A 17,797-nucleotide genomic window follows, 5' to 3' on the forward strand; every position below is an offset into this window, starting at 1 on the left:
TTTCAAGGACAACCTCTGCCAGAGCTATGGCTGACCCAAGGCCATTCCAGCAGCTGCAAGTGGAGGAGTGGGGAATCAAACTCGGTTCTCCCAGATAAGAGTCCGCACACTTAACCACTACACCAAACTGGCTCTCACAGAAGCTGCCCTTTCAAGGATAATGTGAGGGCTATGGCTGACCCAAGGCCATTCCAGCAGCTGCAAGTGGAGGAGTGGGGAATCAAACCCGGTTCTCCCAGATAAGGGAGCTATGGCTGACCCAAGGCCATTCCAGCAGCTGCAAGTGGAGGAGAGGGGAATCAAACCCGGTTCTCCCAGATGAGAGTCGGCACACTTAACCACTACACCAAACTGGTTTTAAACACAGCAGTGTTTAGAGAGGGGAAGAACCTCAGCAGGATATATTGCCATAGAATCTACCCTCCAGAGCAGCCATTTTCTCCAGGGAAACTGATCTTGTACATCTGGAGATCAATTGTAATAGCTGGTGATCTCCATGTGCCACCTGGAGGCTGGGAGCTCTGTTGGGGATCAAATGGAGAAAAATTAAGGCTTCTAACATGGAAGCAAATCTTCTTCCTTTCTAATGTAAATGTCTTTTTCCACTCCAAAGGGAACAGCATCATCGAATGTTCTGTTCGGGAGCACATCATTCATTCAGGAGCAGGAAGTACAGCTGTTCTGAAAGAAGAAAAAATAGGCAGCTAGCTATCATTTAAAAAAAAAAAACTACTCTTTCTTCTAATAAAATTTCCCCACAGTGTGGGGTTTATGTCTCAAGTTATTTACTCTATATATGTCATGGTGGCAATATGCAATTAAATTAGCAGATGAGTTAAATGCTGGTTCATCTTTGTAGACATTCCCCTTCCTTTCCAGCTATGATTGCATGTTCACAAGTTGTTTCCTCAGCTTAGGAAATATTGGGAAGTGGATTTCCCCTCTGCTTCACCACATGATCTTGGTGGTTTTGTATGCCTCCCAGCCCCTCCCCCGCTCTCGTGGCCTTTCCCAATAGGATTGCCAAGTCCAATTCAAGAATTATCTGGGGACTTTGGGGATAGAGCCAGGAGACTTTGGAGGCAAAGCCAGGAGGCTATGGGGGCGAAGCCAAGAGACATTGGGGGGTGGAGCCAGGAGCAAGGGTGTGACAAGCATAATTGAACTCCAAAGGGAGTTCTGGCCATCACATTTAAAGGGACCGTGCACCTTTTAAATGCCTTCCCTCCATTGGAAATAACGAAGGATAGGGGCACCTTCTTTGGGGGCTCATAGAATTGGACTCCCCCCCCCCCCGTCCAAGCTTTTTGAAACTTGGAGGGTATTTTGAGGAGAGACATTGGATGCTACACTGAAAATTGGGTGCTTCTACCTCAAAAAACAGCCCCCCCCCGAGCCCCAGATAACAGCAGATCAATTCTCCATTATACTCTATGGGAATCGGTCTCCATACGGAAGAATAGAGTGCCCGGCAGACATTTCCCTCCCCCCTCCGCACTTTCTGATGGCCCTGAAGTGGGGGGAGGGTCTCCAAACTGGGGGATCCCCTGCCCCCACCTGGGGATTGGCAACCCTATTTCCCAAACATACTTTGCTGCAATGTTTTGGGAATGATAATGACAAAACCAGGGTGGTACTGACGCTGACAGGAAAGTCTGGTTCTTCCCAGCCGTTCTTCCCACATTTGTGCCATTTTCTCTGCCCTACTATTAGGAACACCAGCTTCCAGGTGAGACCTGGAGATCCCCCGAACTTACAGCTCATCTCTAGACTGCAGAGATCAGTTTCTCTGGAGAAAATGGATGCTTTGGAGGGGGGGGGACTCTATGGCGCTGTACCCCCCCCCCCCCCGAAGTTCCTGTCCTCTCCAGGCTCCACCTCATTGTTCCCTATGGTAGGAACGAGTACCCCAGTGCTAAGTGCCCAGTAGAACAAGGTCAGCGTTAAAGGATTCCCCATAGGTATTTGTTCTGTAGGGCTGCGCAACGGCTTTGCGTGCAGGAAATCCATGCTCCTTCTCTGCTGCTTGGCACTAGGGCATTCAATGCTCTGGTTCGGTGCTGCAGGCCCTGCAGAAAGCCCCCAACCCAATTTTGGGAACCAGAGAGATTCTCTAATTTGAACGGAGGCCCTGTGTATTGCACCGCTACTGCCGCAGCGGCGCTTGTTCTGCCGGGCACATAGCACTGCTAGGCTCCTTGCAAGCAAGCACCCTCACCACGGCTGACTTCCCACTGCAGAGATTCTCTAGGATAAACTGACTGCAGCCTGGGGTGGTTCTTTTTTTCCACCATAGGAAACAATGACCCACTTCGAGTGCCCCTAATATAGGAAACCTGGCCCAATTTTTCTTGAACATTCCGGTTCCGGTGGGGAGAGGCACCTGAAGCTGCCCTGCAAATTTGGTGCCTCTCCCTCAAACCCCCTCCCCTTAGAGTCTTTCCCCATAGTTATTACAGGGTTTTTTTTCTCCCGCCATAGGGGGAAAGGGCCTTCTTTGGGTGCTCCTAGAAATTGGACCCCCCACTTCCAATCTTTCTGGAACTTGGGGGTTCTGTGAGGGAGAGAGTCCTGCAGCTGCCCTGCATTCTTGGGGCTTCTCCCTCAACCCCCCTCCCCACCAGCCACTATTCATTCTCCACTATTCATTACCCTATTTTGCCGTTGACTTCAATGGCCCATTGGGAATAGCACACTCTTTGGGTGTCCCTAGATTGGACCTGGTCCAATATTTTTTGAAAATTAGAGGTTCTGTGGCAGATAGGTCCCTGCAGCTGCCCTGTGATTTTGGGGCTACTACCTCAAACCCTCTGCCCCCCCCAGCCACCATTCGTTATACCCTCTTTTGCCATTAACTACAATGGCCTATAGGACGTAATGGAGCTGAATACTGATTCAGCGGTATTCAGATAGCTGTATTCGGCCCCCAAATAACATTAGAAAATCTGATTCAGTTGTATTCAGGGCCGAATACAGCTGAATCAGCTGTTGTTCAGGGTTTTATTTGGTTTGGCTGAACTGAATGCACACCCCTACCTGACAACTCTAGATGAGATGTCCCTCACAGGTCCTTGTGGCACTTATAATGTTACAATGCTACAATAATATATCAACTGCTGATAAAAGAAGGGCCTTCTGATGACCAGGATAGGGACCATGCAAGTCAACTTTCCCCTGTGCTATGGGCATCCGTAGCAGCAACAGAGAATCTAAGGAAGGCAAGGCAGTTGGCCCCCTTCCTAGAGCGCCAGGACCTAGCAACAGTGATTCATGCAACGGTCACCTCGAGATTGGATTACTGTAATGCCCTCTACATGGGGCTGCCTCTGTGTCGAACCCAGAAGCTGCAGTTGGTGCAGAACGCGGTGGCTAGGCTGTTATTGGGGCTCCCGAAGTGGGAGCACATACAGCCAGGGCTGCGCGGACTCCACTGGTTGCCAGTTACATTCCGGATTCATTACAAAGTGTTGGTTATTACCTTTAAAGCCCTATATGGCTAAGGACCTGCCTACCTGAGGGACCGTCTTTCCCCGTATGAACCCCAAAGAGCACTGAGGTCAGCAGGGAAGAACCAACTGACCATCCCCGGGCCGAAAGAGGCAAAACTGCAGAGCACTCATATGCGGGCCTTCTCTATCGTAGCTCCACACCTATGGAACCAGTTCCCGGAAGAAGTGCGGGCCCTGCGGAACCTTGAACAGTTCCGCAGGGCCTGCAAGACCATCCTTTTTGGGATGGCCTTCACCGATTAAAATGACAGAGGGACTCGTCTAAGTGATTTTCACCATCATGCTGAAATAGCACCAGAATGTTAATTTTAGAAAATTTTAAATTAGACTGTTTAAAATTACCTACTGTTTTTAAATACTTATTGTATAATTTCTTGCATTAGATGTTGTTAGCCGCCCTGAGCCTGCTTCGGCGGGGAGGGCGGGATACAAATAAAATGTTGATTGATTGATTGATTGAGAAACCATACAACTATGCAAGCTCCTTTCTGTGTGGAAATCATTATTGCTTAGCATGTTATGTACAGGGTGCATATCCTGCCTGCTTTAAAAGCAGGCAGGATATGCACCCTGTACACTAACTTAACTGGAGTTCTGCATCTCCCCCTAAAGGGCTGTTTTGTCAAATTCTCTGCATTGGAGCAATTGCTTGTATAAAACTGGTTCTGTGCAAGTTACATCAAATAGCTTGTTTTAACTTGCAAAAAGCTCACATGCCTCAAAAAAAAAAAATCAAAAATGTATGTTTTTTTTTTTTTTTACATTGACATTTTATCAGATTTCTTTTGCGTTGGCATGTATTTGCCAACATTGATTTAAAGCCATTTCAGCTTTGTTTCCCACCGATTGAAATCCAGGCTCAAATGCCGAGTTGTGATTACACGGTATTGCTTTTGTTTATTGACTGCGGGAGCACAACTTTAATTAGCTTCTTGGTCCAAATGCAAGTAGGAAAAAAAGCTACATTTAAAATTCCTTTTCTGCGGAGCTCAGGAAATTCTTTGTGCCGTCTTTGAAAGGATGCTACGGCCCAGCTCATACACACCGGTGAATGAGTTGATAGAATGCTAACCTGGGAAGATGGACAGCAGCACCACTTCCGAATTTTGGAATACTAACTAATGCTTAAATTCCCTCTTAGTATAAAAACAGGGCAATGAAGAGAAAATGCAGGGCCTTCCTTCCTGAGCTCTGGTTTTTGTTTGCTTGTTTTGCTTTGTACATGAAGGGATACGCAAAGCTGGACTCCGCTGTCTGAAGGTAGAGGTTTCGTCCTATCACCTCATCCATCTCATCCTACAGCATGTGTGATCTGAATTAACATCATTCAGTTTCAGTTTTCAGTTTATTTCAGTTTATATCCCGCCCTTCCCGCCGAAGTGGCTCAGGGCGGCTCACAACATAAGATCTAACATTTTGGTTTTAAAAAATACATCGATTTACAACAATTAAAACAGTAAAATAATAAAACAAATAAAACAGCGATCTGTCAGAATACTACACTACAACCTTCCATAAAGCTTCCAATGTCAGTTAGTTATAAGCCAGCCGGAAGAGGGCTGTCTTACAGGCCCTGCGGAACTGCCCAAGGTCCTGCAGGGCCCTCACCTCTTCCGGCAGCTGGTTCCACCGGCAAGGAGCCATTACTGAAAAGGCCCTGTCCCTGGTGGATTTCTAACCGGCCTCTTTTGGCCCGGGGATTACAAACAGGTTTTGAGAGCTCGATCTCAGTACTCTCTGGGAACATGTGGGGAGAGACGGTCCCTAAGGTAGGCAGGTCCTAGGCCATATAGGGCTTTCTGTACATGAAAGACACTGGGATGGTGCAAACCAGGGGCAGGATTCTACTTCCATTTCTGCAGGGTTGCTGACTTCCAGGTGGGGCTTGGAGATTTCACGTTTTGACAGCTGATCTCCAGACTGCTGAGATCAGTTCTCCTGAAGAAAATGGTTGCTTTGGAAGGTGAACTCTGTCTAGGATTGCCAAGTCCAATTCATGAAAAATCTGGGGACTTTGGGGATGGAGCCAGGAGACATTGGGGTGGAGCCAGGAGCAAGGGTGTGACGAGTATAATTGAACTCCTAAGGGAATTATAGCATTCACAATGAAAGAGACTGCACATCTTGAAAATGCTTTCCCTCTGAGGGATATAATGAAGGATAAGGGCATCTTCTTTGTGGACTCATAAAACTGGACCCCCTGGCCCAATCTTTTTGAAATGTGGAGGGCATTTTGGGGAGAGGAACCTGATGCTATGCAGAAAAATTGGCGCTTCTGCCTAAAAAACAGCCCCCTCAGAGCCCTAGATACTTGCAGATCAATTCACCATTATACTCAGGGGTCGTTTTGTAGAAAAAGAGGTGGTGGAGCTCATCCAGGGATTGCTATGCAGCTGCAATACTATCCAATGGACAAGGAGGTGGAACTCTCAGAAGGAGGAGATGGAACTCTCAGAAAGGTTCCTGTGACCTCCCACTGAATCTGAGGCCTGATTATACCTTATGGGAATTGGTCTTCATAGGGAATAATGGAGGGCCCAGCAGACGTTCCCCCCCCCCGCACTTTCTGATGACCCTGAAGTGGGGGGAAGGCCTCCAAACCAGGGGATCCCCTGCCCCAATTGGGGATTGACAACCCTAACTCTGTCTCTTCCCTCCTTTCCTTAAACTCTACCTTCTCCAGGCTCCACCCCAAAATCTTCAGGTATTTCCCAGCCCTGCGCTTCTGACTTCTCAGGGGACCAACAATCATATATAGGCAGAGTGGAGTTGCCAATTGTTAAGTGGGGATTGGACATCTCCCAGAATAAACATATGGAGCAGAGGTCCATCAGTGACTATTAGCCATAAGCAGGTCTTTTTTTTTAGCAGGAACACAGGAACGCTGGCTGGCTTGGCATCAGGGGTGTGGCTTAATATGCAAATGAGTTCCTGCTGGGCTGCTTCTACAAAAAAAGCCCCCTGGCCACCAATTATAGATGGGATACAACGGGCAACCATGGGAGGGCTTCTGGACTTTGGTCCTGCTGGTGGAACTCCTGAGGGCACCTGGGTTTTGACTACTCTGTGACTGAGAGTGTTGGACTGGATGGGCCATTGGCCTGATCCAACATGGCTTTTCTTATGTGACACAGAGTGTTGGACTGGATGGGCCATTGGCTTGATCCAACTTAGCTTCTCTTACGTTCTTACTTACAACTGATCTCCAGACTAGATAGAAAGCTTGCTTATTTGTTTGTTTGGTTAAAACATTTATTTAACTTCTCCTGAAGAAAATGGCTGCTTGGAAAGGCGGACTGTATGGCATAATACCCTACCAAGGTCCCTTCCACACTAACCCCCACTCTCCCAGGCTCCACCTTCAGATCTCCAGATAATTCCAAACTCTTAGTTAGCAGCCTTAAGGAAGAAGCCAGGGCCAACCTGCTACTCCCCCCTCTACATATGTTTATCTGGGATATGCAGGGCTTTTTTTGTAGGAAGAATTCCTTTGCATATTAGGTCACACACCCCTGATGTAGCCAGTCCAAGAGCTTAAAAAAAAGGCCTTGTAAACTCTTGGAGGATTGGCTACATCATGGATGTGTGGCCTAATATGCAAAGGAGCTCCTGCTAGAATTCCACCCTTGTGTATATATATATATGTATGTGTGCAGGGCTTTATTTGTAGCAGGAACTCCTTTGCATATTAGGCCACATCACCTTGATGTAGCCAATCCTCCAAGAGCTTACAGTAGGCTCTGTAAGAAGAGCCATGTCAGCTCTTGGAGGATTGGCTTCATCAGGGGTGTGTGGCCTAATATGCAAAGGAGTTCCTTCTACAAAAAAAATGCCCTGGGGATATGTCATCCAAAGACTAACTTGCCTGGAGTAAATGGAAAAGCCTTTGCAGTCAAAGCAGCAGAGAGTTCAGATTAAGACGGTGGCTTGGAGTAGAGCATCTGCTTGGTACGCAGAAGGTCCCAGGTTCAATCCCCGGCATCTCCGACTAAAAAGGGTCCAGGTAGGAAAAACCTCAGCTTGAGACCCTGGAGAGCCACTGCCAGTCTGAGTAGACAATACTGACTGAGAGACAGAGATATAACAAGATAGAGATGGGGGGGAGGGGCAGTGGCTCAGTGGTAGAACATCTGCTTGGTAAGCAGAAGGTCCCAGGTTCAATCTCCAGCATCTCCAACTAAAAAGGGTTCAGGTAATAAGTGTGAAAAGCCTCAGCTTGAGACCCTGGAGAGCCACTGCCAGTCTGAGTAGACAATACTGACTGAGAGACAGAGATATAACAAGATAGAGATGGGGGGGGAGGGGCAGCGGCTCAGTGGTAGAACATCTGCTTGGTAAGCAGAAGGTCCCAGGTTCAATCTCCAGCATCTCCAACTAAAAAGGGTTCAGGTAATAAGTGTGAAAAACCTCAGCTTGAGACCCTGGAGAGCCGCTGCCAGTCTGAGTAGACAAGACTGACTTTGATGGGCTGAGGGCCTGATTCGGTAGAAGGCAGCTTCACATGTTCATATATCTTCATATGTATGGAGAAATGCGGTCAAGACAACAGGCAAAAAAGTTTCAGGCTATTTAAAAATTAAAATGTTATACTCCAGATTCTAATTGAAGCTCACAAAGCAAATTGTTCAGTTTAGTTGTGTCCCATTGCTCGCACATAGGTCACCCTCTTGTGTTAAGCTGTAACAGCCACACACTCAGTGCCCAAAAAGACCTGATCACACCGGCCAGGTACAGATATGGCCCCTTGCTGAGAAAATCAGCTGACCTTTAACTTCCAATGAAAATCCCCACAGTAGTTACGAGAAACCTCAACTGAGGGGGTGACATGATTGAGGTTTACAAGATTCTGCATGGGATAGAGAAGGGAGAGAAAGAAGCGATTTCTCCCTTTCTCACAATACTTGTGGACATTCAATGAAATTGCTGAGCAGTCGGGTTAGAAGGGTGATTAATCCATGGAAGTCACTGCCACAGGAGGTGGTAGCAGCAGCAAGCATAGCCAGCTTCAAGAGGGGATTGGATCAACATATGGAGCAGAGGTCCATCAGGGGCTATTAGCCACAGAGTATTGTTGGAACTCTGTCTGGGACAGTGATGCTCTGTATTTTTGGTGCCTGGGGGGCACAGTGGGAGAACTTCTGGTGTCCTGGCCCTGCTGATGGTCCTCCTGATGGCACCTGGGGTTTTTTTGGCCACTGTGTGACACAGCGTGTTGGACTGGATGGGCCATTGGCCTGATCTAGCATGGCTTCTCTTATGTTCTTATGTGTGACACAGAGTGTTGGACTGGATGGGCCATTGGCTTGATCCAACAGGGCTTCTCTTATGTGACACAGCGTGTTGGACTGGATGGGCCATTGGCCTGATCTAGCATGGCTTCTCTTATGTTCTTATGTGTGACACAGAGTGTTGGACTGGATGGGCCATTGGCCTGATCCAACAGGGCTTCTCTTATGTTCTTCTGTGACCCAGAGTGTTGGACTGGATGGGCCATTGGCCTGATCCAACAGGGCTTCTCTTATGTTCTTCTGTGACCCAGAGTGTTGGACTGGATGGGCCATTGGCCTGATCCAACAGGGCTTCTCTTATGTTCTTATGTGACACAGAGTGTTGGACTGGATGGGCCATTGGCCTGATCCAACATGGCTTCTCTTATGTTCTTATGTGACACAGAGTGTTGGACGGGATGGGCCATTGGCCTGATCCAGCATGGCTTCTCTTATGTTCTTATGGCCCAAACAGAGGTCTCCCAAGTGATCTGCAATGTCGCTCAGGATGAAATTCAGTGGCAATTCTAATGTTCAGATCCATCCCATTTTCAAAGTCGCCCAAACCAAAGCTGATTTTTTTTTGTGTAAAAAAAGAGAAAAACACCTAACTTTCAAGTATTAAAATAAATAAAATAAATGCTGCTTGATAGTTAAGGCAGAAATCACTGCAGGATTGCTGTCGCTTATATCTGGAGCACTACAGAGTTGATAAGAACTGCAGTTCTAAGAGTTGTTTGAATTCCCTTTTCTTTGACAAGAAGCTCTTACTACATCTTGTTTTCAAGTGTATTGGTGGCTAATGGTGCTTTTCTTTCCATGCCTGGGATCCTAAGGGAAAATGCTCTTTGCTGTTGTCGTCCCTCCCTCCCCTCTTTATTATTTATAGAGATGAAATACTTGCATACAAATAAGGATACATGCACACACAACCACATACACACAATTCTTGTGTTGTTGTTTTTTTGTTTGTTTCCCAGGCACATACCAGATCAGTTCTCTGGAGTCCGCACCGCTTGGGACTTCGCTTGGTAGAATAAAAGCCAACGACCCCGACGTGGGTGAAAACGCTGAGATAGAGTACAGCATTGCTGACGGAGACGGATCGGACACGTTTGATATCATCACTGACAAGAACACACAGGAAGGGATCATAACTGTCAAAAAGGTTTATTTCTCTTCCTTCTCTCTCTCTTTTTTTTATTGAACTTAGCACGCCAGGTCTTAGGTTTCTTTCAGAGGGTGGAGAGAAAAGAAGGTGTCTTGAGGGGTCAGCTGTAGAGAAACTAACAGATTTGGCCGGCTCTTCTTCTGTTTCTTCTCTGGGTAGCTGTTAAACTTGAAACCTTATGGGGTTCATGGGGGAGGAGAGTTTTTTAGCATGTCAGCACACTTAAAAGGGCATTTTCGATGGCTCCGTCCTGTCAGGTGTGCTCAAATATTTCTGCATGATAGATATTGAAAGATGTCTATGGAAACGCTGTTGAGGGAACAGTCTTCAAGTTGAAATCTGTATAGTTTGGTTCGTAAGAAAGCATTCTATGTTGTCCTAAAGGAAGGGATTTGAGGGATTTGTCTCAAATAATCAGGTCATGCGGACAACCCTTGGATTACTCATAAGGTAGTCCTTCTAAAAGGAACTCTGACAGCAGCAGTTGGGAAATTCTAAGGCAGTGCGGCCAATCTCCAGATAGCCTGCTGCTTGAAGGGGACTTGGTGTAATTAGTAGACTGATCAAAGCCACCAAGTAATACACGGTCTTTCAGTTTGCGAAAATATCTATTACAAGAGTCACGTACAACACAAATTAAACAATACAATAATGATAAAGGTCGGCGGTGCGAAGACCTTTTAAAGTGCTAGAAACTCCAAAGGGGCCAAAAATCCTTGTCTCCAAATGAATACATACAAGTCCAAACTTGGAAACAGTCCAAATGGGATTCACAAAGTGGGTGCTCCTGAGGAACGTCGCTTCAACGTAGTCACTTTCTTCAAAGACGTCTCTCTAGATTTTGGTGACGTTTCGATTCTTCCTTCAGTTTAACGGCTCAATTATTTAAGAACCCCGTTCTACATTCTCTAACCACCGCATCGAACTTCTCATTTCAGTGTAAACATCGGGCTCTTTCATTAATTTCACACTGTTCTAGTGAGCTACATACAGGTCCGTTACGGACATAAAAACAAAACCATTAAACTCCTTACGGTCAGTAGGACTGAACAGAGGTCACTCAATCCACTAATGATGCAATCTTCAGCAGAGTTACACTTTTCTAAACCTTTCGACTTCAAGAGTCCAACTCTGCTTGGAACTGCCCAACGAATTAAATAAAGCAAAAGGAAATCAATAGTTATGAACTGAGTCCTTTTTGCTAATTGTTAATGAAGCCGGTATTTATTCATTCAAAGCACCTTTATTAAACAGCCGGAATAGTTCTGAGTAGCCTGAGTTTAGCAGAGCTTGGATGCTTAGCAGGGGTGGTCATGGTTAATACCTGTATGGGAGATTACCAAGAAAGCTAGGCTGCGGTCACGCACACTAAATAACTCACGTTCAATTCACTTTCAATGCACTTTCCAACTGGATTTTGCTTGTGTGAACTGGCAAAATCCAGTTGGAAAGTGAAGAAGAAGGAGAATTGCAGATTTATACCCCGCCCTTCTCCCTGAATCAGAGACTCAGAGCGGCTTACAATCTCCTGTGTCTTCTCCCCCCACAACAGACACCCTGTGAGGTGGGTGGGGCTGAGAGAGCTCTCACAGCAGCTGCCCTTTCAAGGACAACTCCTGTGATAGTTATGGCTGACCCAAGGCCATTCCAGCAGGTGCAAGTGGAGGAGTGGGGAATCAAACCCGGTTCTCCCACATAAGAGTCCACACACTTAACCACTACACCAAACTGGCTCTCAAGTGCATTGAAAAGTGGATTGAAAGTGCATTATTTAGCATGGGTGATCGCAGCCTTAAAATCCAGTTGGGAAGCGCATCGAAAGTGGATCGAAAGTGCATTATTTAGTGTGTGTGATCACTTAGGATCACTATGCGTACGGAAGCAACCGCAAACCATCTCTGCTTACCTCTTGCCTTGAAAACCCCATGGTACCCAGACTTCTTTAAACTCGTTTGTAGATAATCTGAATTTTATTTGAAATCTAAAGTTGATTTAAAAAAAAAAAAATCTTCATATCTCAAACACTAACCGAAATTGGGATACTTAAAAAAAAAAAAAAAGCTTGCGAAATGTCCTGCCTTTTATCAGAACAGCCTTTGTATTGCCTTTGCGAATGTTTCAGAGTTGAGATGCATCAAAAATAATCCTTCCAAACTTGGAAAGCTCGCTCTCAAATGAGAAGAATTTCTGGCTGACCTACATTTAGCACTAATTGTTGCAGGGGGAGTCATTCTGAATGGGCCTGCTTCTGATTCACTCGGATCAACCACAATTTCGCCATTGATTTCGTTGGGATGCAGCTTGTGCCTAATTGCGCATGCAAAATGGTAGCAGGTTTCAGCTCTTCCCAGAGAGATGAAAGAATGATTAGTATTGATTAAGGGACAGCAACAACAGCAAACCACCACCACCACCCCCAGCGTAACAAAGCTATACACGATATTAAATGAATAGGGAATTGGCTTCAGAGTCATTATTGTTTCAGAGCTCCTTATTTGAGCAGTTAAAGTCGCAGTTCTCAGCCCACTCGTTTGGAAGTAAGCCTCATTGATTTCAGTGCCACATCCTAGCAAATAAACGTATTTTTTTTGGAATTTGAGGGACATGGAACATTGGCATTAGGGTTACCAACCTTAGGCTGGCAACTCCCAGGGGCTTTTGGTGGCGGAGCATGGTGACATTGTGGCACACGATGCCACTTCTAATTACATACCAGGAAGAAGGGCTGCCAGCCTCCAGAAGGAAGTGATATTGCAGGGTCAGAGAGGTGCTGTGATGTCACTTCCGGATATATGGCAGGAAGTGAAGTTGGCATGTTACAGCGACGCCGCTTAATCTATCGTTTTGTTCCCGCTGCTCCACCGAGCAGCAGTTGAAACAGACTCCATGGGGTAGGAGCTCTCCTGCCAGACTGGGAGACCTGCCCTCCCTAGCTGGCAAAGGGAGCCACTGAGAATGATGAGGACTGGAAGTAGAGGTTGCTTAATTAGACAATGCCGCAGAATATGAACATGGACATATGAAGCTGCCTTCTACTGAATCAGACCCTTGGTCCATCAAAGTCAGTATTGTCTTCTCAGACCGGCAGTGGCTCTCCAGGGTCTCAAGCTGAGGTTTTTCACACCTATTTGCCTGGACCCTTTTTTGGAGATGCCAGGGATGGAACCTGGGACCTTCTGCTTCCCAAGCAGATGCTCTACCACTGAGCCACCGTCCCTCCCCTTCTTCCCTCCTTAAATACAGCCTGTTCTTCAGCCAATAAGTTTTCTTGGTCTATCCAGATTTTAAATTTGTCTAGAAGGTGGGCTGCATAAAGTTTTCCAATTTTGCTGAGCAAGCTGATTGGTCTGTAATTGGATGGATCGTCCCTCTTCCCTTTTTTTGCAGTGCAGACGAAGCTTCCTGCACAAGGTTTGTTGCTGCTGCCTGCAAAGTCCGTAAGGGTATTTTATGTAGCACTTTAGTTTCTTGTCTATTTTAATTTGGTTTTTTTTATGCCCAGTTTAATTGATGGACCATTTTTAAATCTCTGAGCAATGTGCATAACGATCGGCGCTGGTCATAGACCAGGGGTAGGGAATGTTGGCTCTCCAGATGTTTTTTTTTGCCTACAACTCCCATCAGCCTCAGCCGTTGGCCATGCTGGGCAGGGCTGATGGGAGTTGTAGGCAAAAAAAACATCTGGAGAGCCAACGTTCCCTATCCCTGTAAGAAATAAATTGAGGGACGGTGGCTCAGTGGTAGAGCATCTGCTTGGGAAGCAGAAGGTCCCAGGTTCAATCCCTGGCATCTCCAAAAAAGGGTCCAGGCAAATAGGTGTGAAAAAAGCTCAGCTTGAGACCCTGGAGAGCCGCTGCCAGTCTGAGAAGACAATACTGACTTTGATGGACCAAAGGTCTGATTCAGGATAAGGCAGCTTCATATGTTCATATGATTGATTGACTGGAGGTAGAAAATTCACTTGGCCAGGGATATTCTGGGATTCCCAAGAAGTTAGTCTGTGTTGTGTATGTGGACTATATTCCTTTACCAGTCTCCCTGCCTGGCTCATCGGAGCCTTGAGGACTGAGTTTGGGGACTCAAGAACATTGGGCGGTAGGATCCAAATTCCTGCTGCCCTGGTCCAATCAGAAGCCCCCCTGCTGGTTCAAATGATCCAATGGCATTCTAGCATGAGAACGCAGGACTGTATAAAGTGGGCCCCATTCAGCAGTCTTCTAGCTTACTAGTTACCATGCTGTAACTCAATAAAGAGCGCTGGTCACTGCAACCGCGTCTCCTCCATGCACTGAACCCACTATATTATAGTCTGCCTCACTGCGTGCCCACACACTCACACAACATCAGTCAGCGGCCCTTCTAGGAATTCAGAGGGTCATTTGCTCTGTTTCGCAGTTATGCAAAGGGTTAAATGAGTAACTCTGAATCCCTACAGAGAATTCTCATTCTGTTTTTGATTGATCAGGTACCTCTCTCATAATTCCTTCTTATTTAAGGTGGGGGGGGGTAGTGGTGTTGTTTGCAGTCCTAGATGTACAGAGGGTTGAAAAATATTCAAAGATATTTAGATTTCATACGTTCACACTGATGTTTGTATCAGAGGTGTAAATGTATTTTTCCAGCAGTGAGAAACTTGAAACTTGGAACGTATGCAGTCTGACACGCTTCCTAATAAGAAAAGTTAGAAAATGGGGGAAATGTTTTAATTAGCTAGCTCATTGCTATCTGGACACAGGCCCATGGCGCAGAGTGGTAAGCTGCAGTACTGCAGTCCAAGCTCTCTGCTCACGACCTGAGTTTGATCCCGGCAGAAGCTGGGTTCAGGTAGCCGGCTCAAGCTTGACTCAGCCTTCCATCCTTCCAAGGTCAATAAAATGAGTCCCCAGCTTGCTTGGGGGAAAGTGTAGATGACTGGGGAAGGCAATGGCAAATCACCCCGTAAAAAGTCTGCCGTGAAAACGTGATGATGCGACATCACCCCGGTGCTTGACCTTTTTGCTAACTGGGACACAAAGTCTTCTTCAGCCAGCTTTTCATTTCTGTATAGAATATGTAAAGTACTGGGGTCGGCGCAGTAAGAGACCAGAGTCGGAGAGTGATTTCAGCAAGCTTTACTTCAGGAACACCAACACAGACTGAGCTCTATTCAAACCTCCCGCTCCTTTATACAATTCTTGCCCCCTTCTGATTGGACCTTAACTATGTGCATGGATTGGCTATTTACAGAGGCCTAAGGGCCTATCAGGGTACAGTATGAGCCTAGATGTTGATTGGCTACTTATGTTTCAATCCTTCCCCTGATTGGGCACGCTTAGGCCTTCTCTGGAACCCTGGTGTGGAGTACAAGCTTGGCTTGTTCAGCTTCCCTCCAAAAGTAACAGTTCTCCATTTGAACCTAGGACACAACAGAATAAAACAAGCGTCATTTTGCAGTAGGCTTCCCAATCCCCAGGTCCCAGAGGGGGATCCCCTGGTTTTACAGGCTACCCCCCTCCCCCAGCCAGCTGGCCGGCGGGGGAAGCCCCGCCCCCAGAGCCATCATGCACCTCCATGAATGATTCCCATAGGGAATGATGGGGAATTGAACTGCGGGTATCAGGGGCTCTGGGGGGGGGCTGTATTTTGAGATAGAGGCACCAAATTTTCAGTATAGCATCTAGTGCCTCTCCCCAAAATACATACCAAGTTTCAAAAAGATTGGACCAGGGGGTCCAATACCATGAGCCCCAAAAGAAGGTGCCCCTATCCTTCATTATTTCCTTTGGAAGGAATGCATTTAAAAATGTGTGCAGTCTCTTTAAATGTGATGGCCAGAACTCCCTTGAAGTTCAATTATGCTTGTCACACCCTTGCTCTTGGCTTTGCCCCAAAGTCTCCTGGCTCCACCCCCAAAGTCCCCAGATATTTCTTAAATTGGACTTGGCAACCCTATTTTGCAGGGGGGGGGGGAAGGTGCAAGATATCAGTAGCATACGGTGTCTCATTTGCAAAATCCCCAGGATCTGTGTGCAGGGGGAAGAAAACTCCCCATTGCATGCAGACCTTGGCTGGAGGTTCAGGAGCCGTGTGCCTGTGAGCTCCTGCTGAATTCAAGCCTTGGAATAGCACAAGGTACATGGGGAGTGGTATGTTCATAAATCTGAGACATACTAGAGGAGCAGAGCAGTGGCAGCCAAGAATGTATATCTGCCATGGTATCGGCCAAGTCAGATTTCACTTTTTGGCAATGGCTTGGAGAGGGAGCTTGGTAGAGACAGCTAAGGAATGTAATGATGCTTACAGAATGCCCACAGCGTTTAAAGCACGGTGGAAAAGCACATTCGTAATCATTTGTTAGAACTGTACTATCATTTTTAAACTCAAGTAGCACATTAATGGAATGTACCGTGCATAAACGCAGAACATATATGTAAACGCGGACTATATCTTACGCCCTTCCATGAAGTACATATTGAAATAGAAAAATCCTGCATTTTCTCCGACAAACATTAGAACGGAGGTCTCCCACCTTTTTTGAGCCCGCAAGCCCCTATAGAGTTCTGACACTGCACAGTGGGTGCAGCCACAAAATGGCTGCCACAGTATGGCTGCCACAGGAGGCGGCGTTAGTCATGAAATGGCTGCTGCAGCTTACCATCAGTCACACTGTGAAGACCCTTTTGCTGCGGTGGCAGCTGTTGCCAAAACATTTTTTTCTAAAACAAAAGTTTTATATATATATATTTAAATGCGCAGCCAATCAAATCTCCAGTGGCCGACTGGAAGCTCCACTGGGCAAAAGACCTACCTGGCCCTGCCCACTTTCTAAAAAAATACTTGGCAGGTGTCAGGAAACATGTCTGCATGTGCCATGGTACCTACAGGAACAGTGTCAGGAATCCCTGAATTAGAATTTAATTGAAGGAAGGGAGTTCTGATGCCAGAGATAAATCACAGAGAACTTCTCTCTGGTTGTTTTCGCACTCACCTCCAGCCGGCGCGACCCCCTCTTCACCGCTCAGGATCTGCACGGATTTCGCACTAAATGCCGCGGAGCAGCCTTTTGCGCCGGAAACTCCCGTCGCAAAAGCTGCGCAAACACCAAACTGCTTTTTGGCGATTTACGTTTCAGCGGCTTTTGCGACGGGAGTTTCCGGCGCAAAAGGCTGCTCCGCGGCATTTAGTGCGAAATTCACGCAGATCCTGCGCGGTGAAGAGGGGGGTCGCGCCGGCTGGAGGTGAGTGCGAAAACGACCTCTGTATTCTTTCACTGTTCATATACAACAGAGGGCACAATCAAGAAACCACTCACAGTGGCTGATACAAGGTTTTTCTTTTTTTTTGTAGCAGGATCTCCTTCGTGTATTAGGCCACACACCCCTGATGTAGCCAATCCTCCAAGAGCTTACAGGCAGGCCTCAGATTCAGCAGGAGCTCACAGGAGTGCAGCTCCTGAACCTTTCTGAGGGTTCCCCTTCTCTTCCCCACCTACCTTGTCCATTGAATAGGAGGTGCAACCATATAACAATCCCTGGATTAGGAGGGCAGGCAGGCAGCCAACCACCAGGAGCTTTGTAATACCTCCAGCAGCCATGACTAACCCCTAGCGAAGCCCACACCACCCTTTCTCCACTTCTTACATGATTTTTGGGCAGCGGGTGGCCTGCTGGCCTTTTGACTAGGGGGGACAGCCCAGGAGACCCCCAGGCGAGCGAGGCCAGCTTGGGTTGACTGGATCTCTAGCCAATCCGAGCAGGCCTCGCTTGCAAAAGGCTCTCCTTTCTTGCATCGGGTTGCTTTTGGCTGGGGGGTGGTGGTGGTGGTGGCATATGCGAATGAGTTATGCTAATGAGCTCCACCACCTATTTTTT

At 46.9% G+C, this 17,797-nt stretch overlaps 1 protein-coding gene across 1 annotated transcript in view; it reads left to right on the forward strand.

Moving 5' to 3' along the window:
* Positions 1–17,797, forward strand: part of LOC132575492 (cadherin-9-like) — a 144,198-nt gene that overhangs the window by 103,040 nt on the left and 23,361 nt on the right. Inside the window, exon 5 of the mRNA XM_060244295.1 lies at positions 9,757–9,944. Within this exon, the coding sequence (XP_060100278.1) occupies positions 9,757–9,944 (188 nt within the window). The remainder of the gene's footprint in view (positions 1–9,756; positions 9,945–17,797) is intronic.

This window comes from Heteronotia binoei, chromosome 7 (genome assembly GCF_032191835.1).
Source record: "Heteronotia binoei isolate CCM8104 ecotype False Entrance Well chromosome 7, APGP_CSIRO_Hbin_v1, whole genome shotgun sequence".
NCBI lineage: Eukaryota > Metazoa > Chordata > Lepidosauria > Squamata > Gekkonidae > Heteronotia > Heteronotia binoei.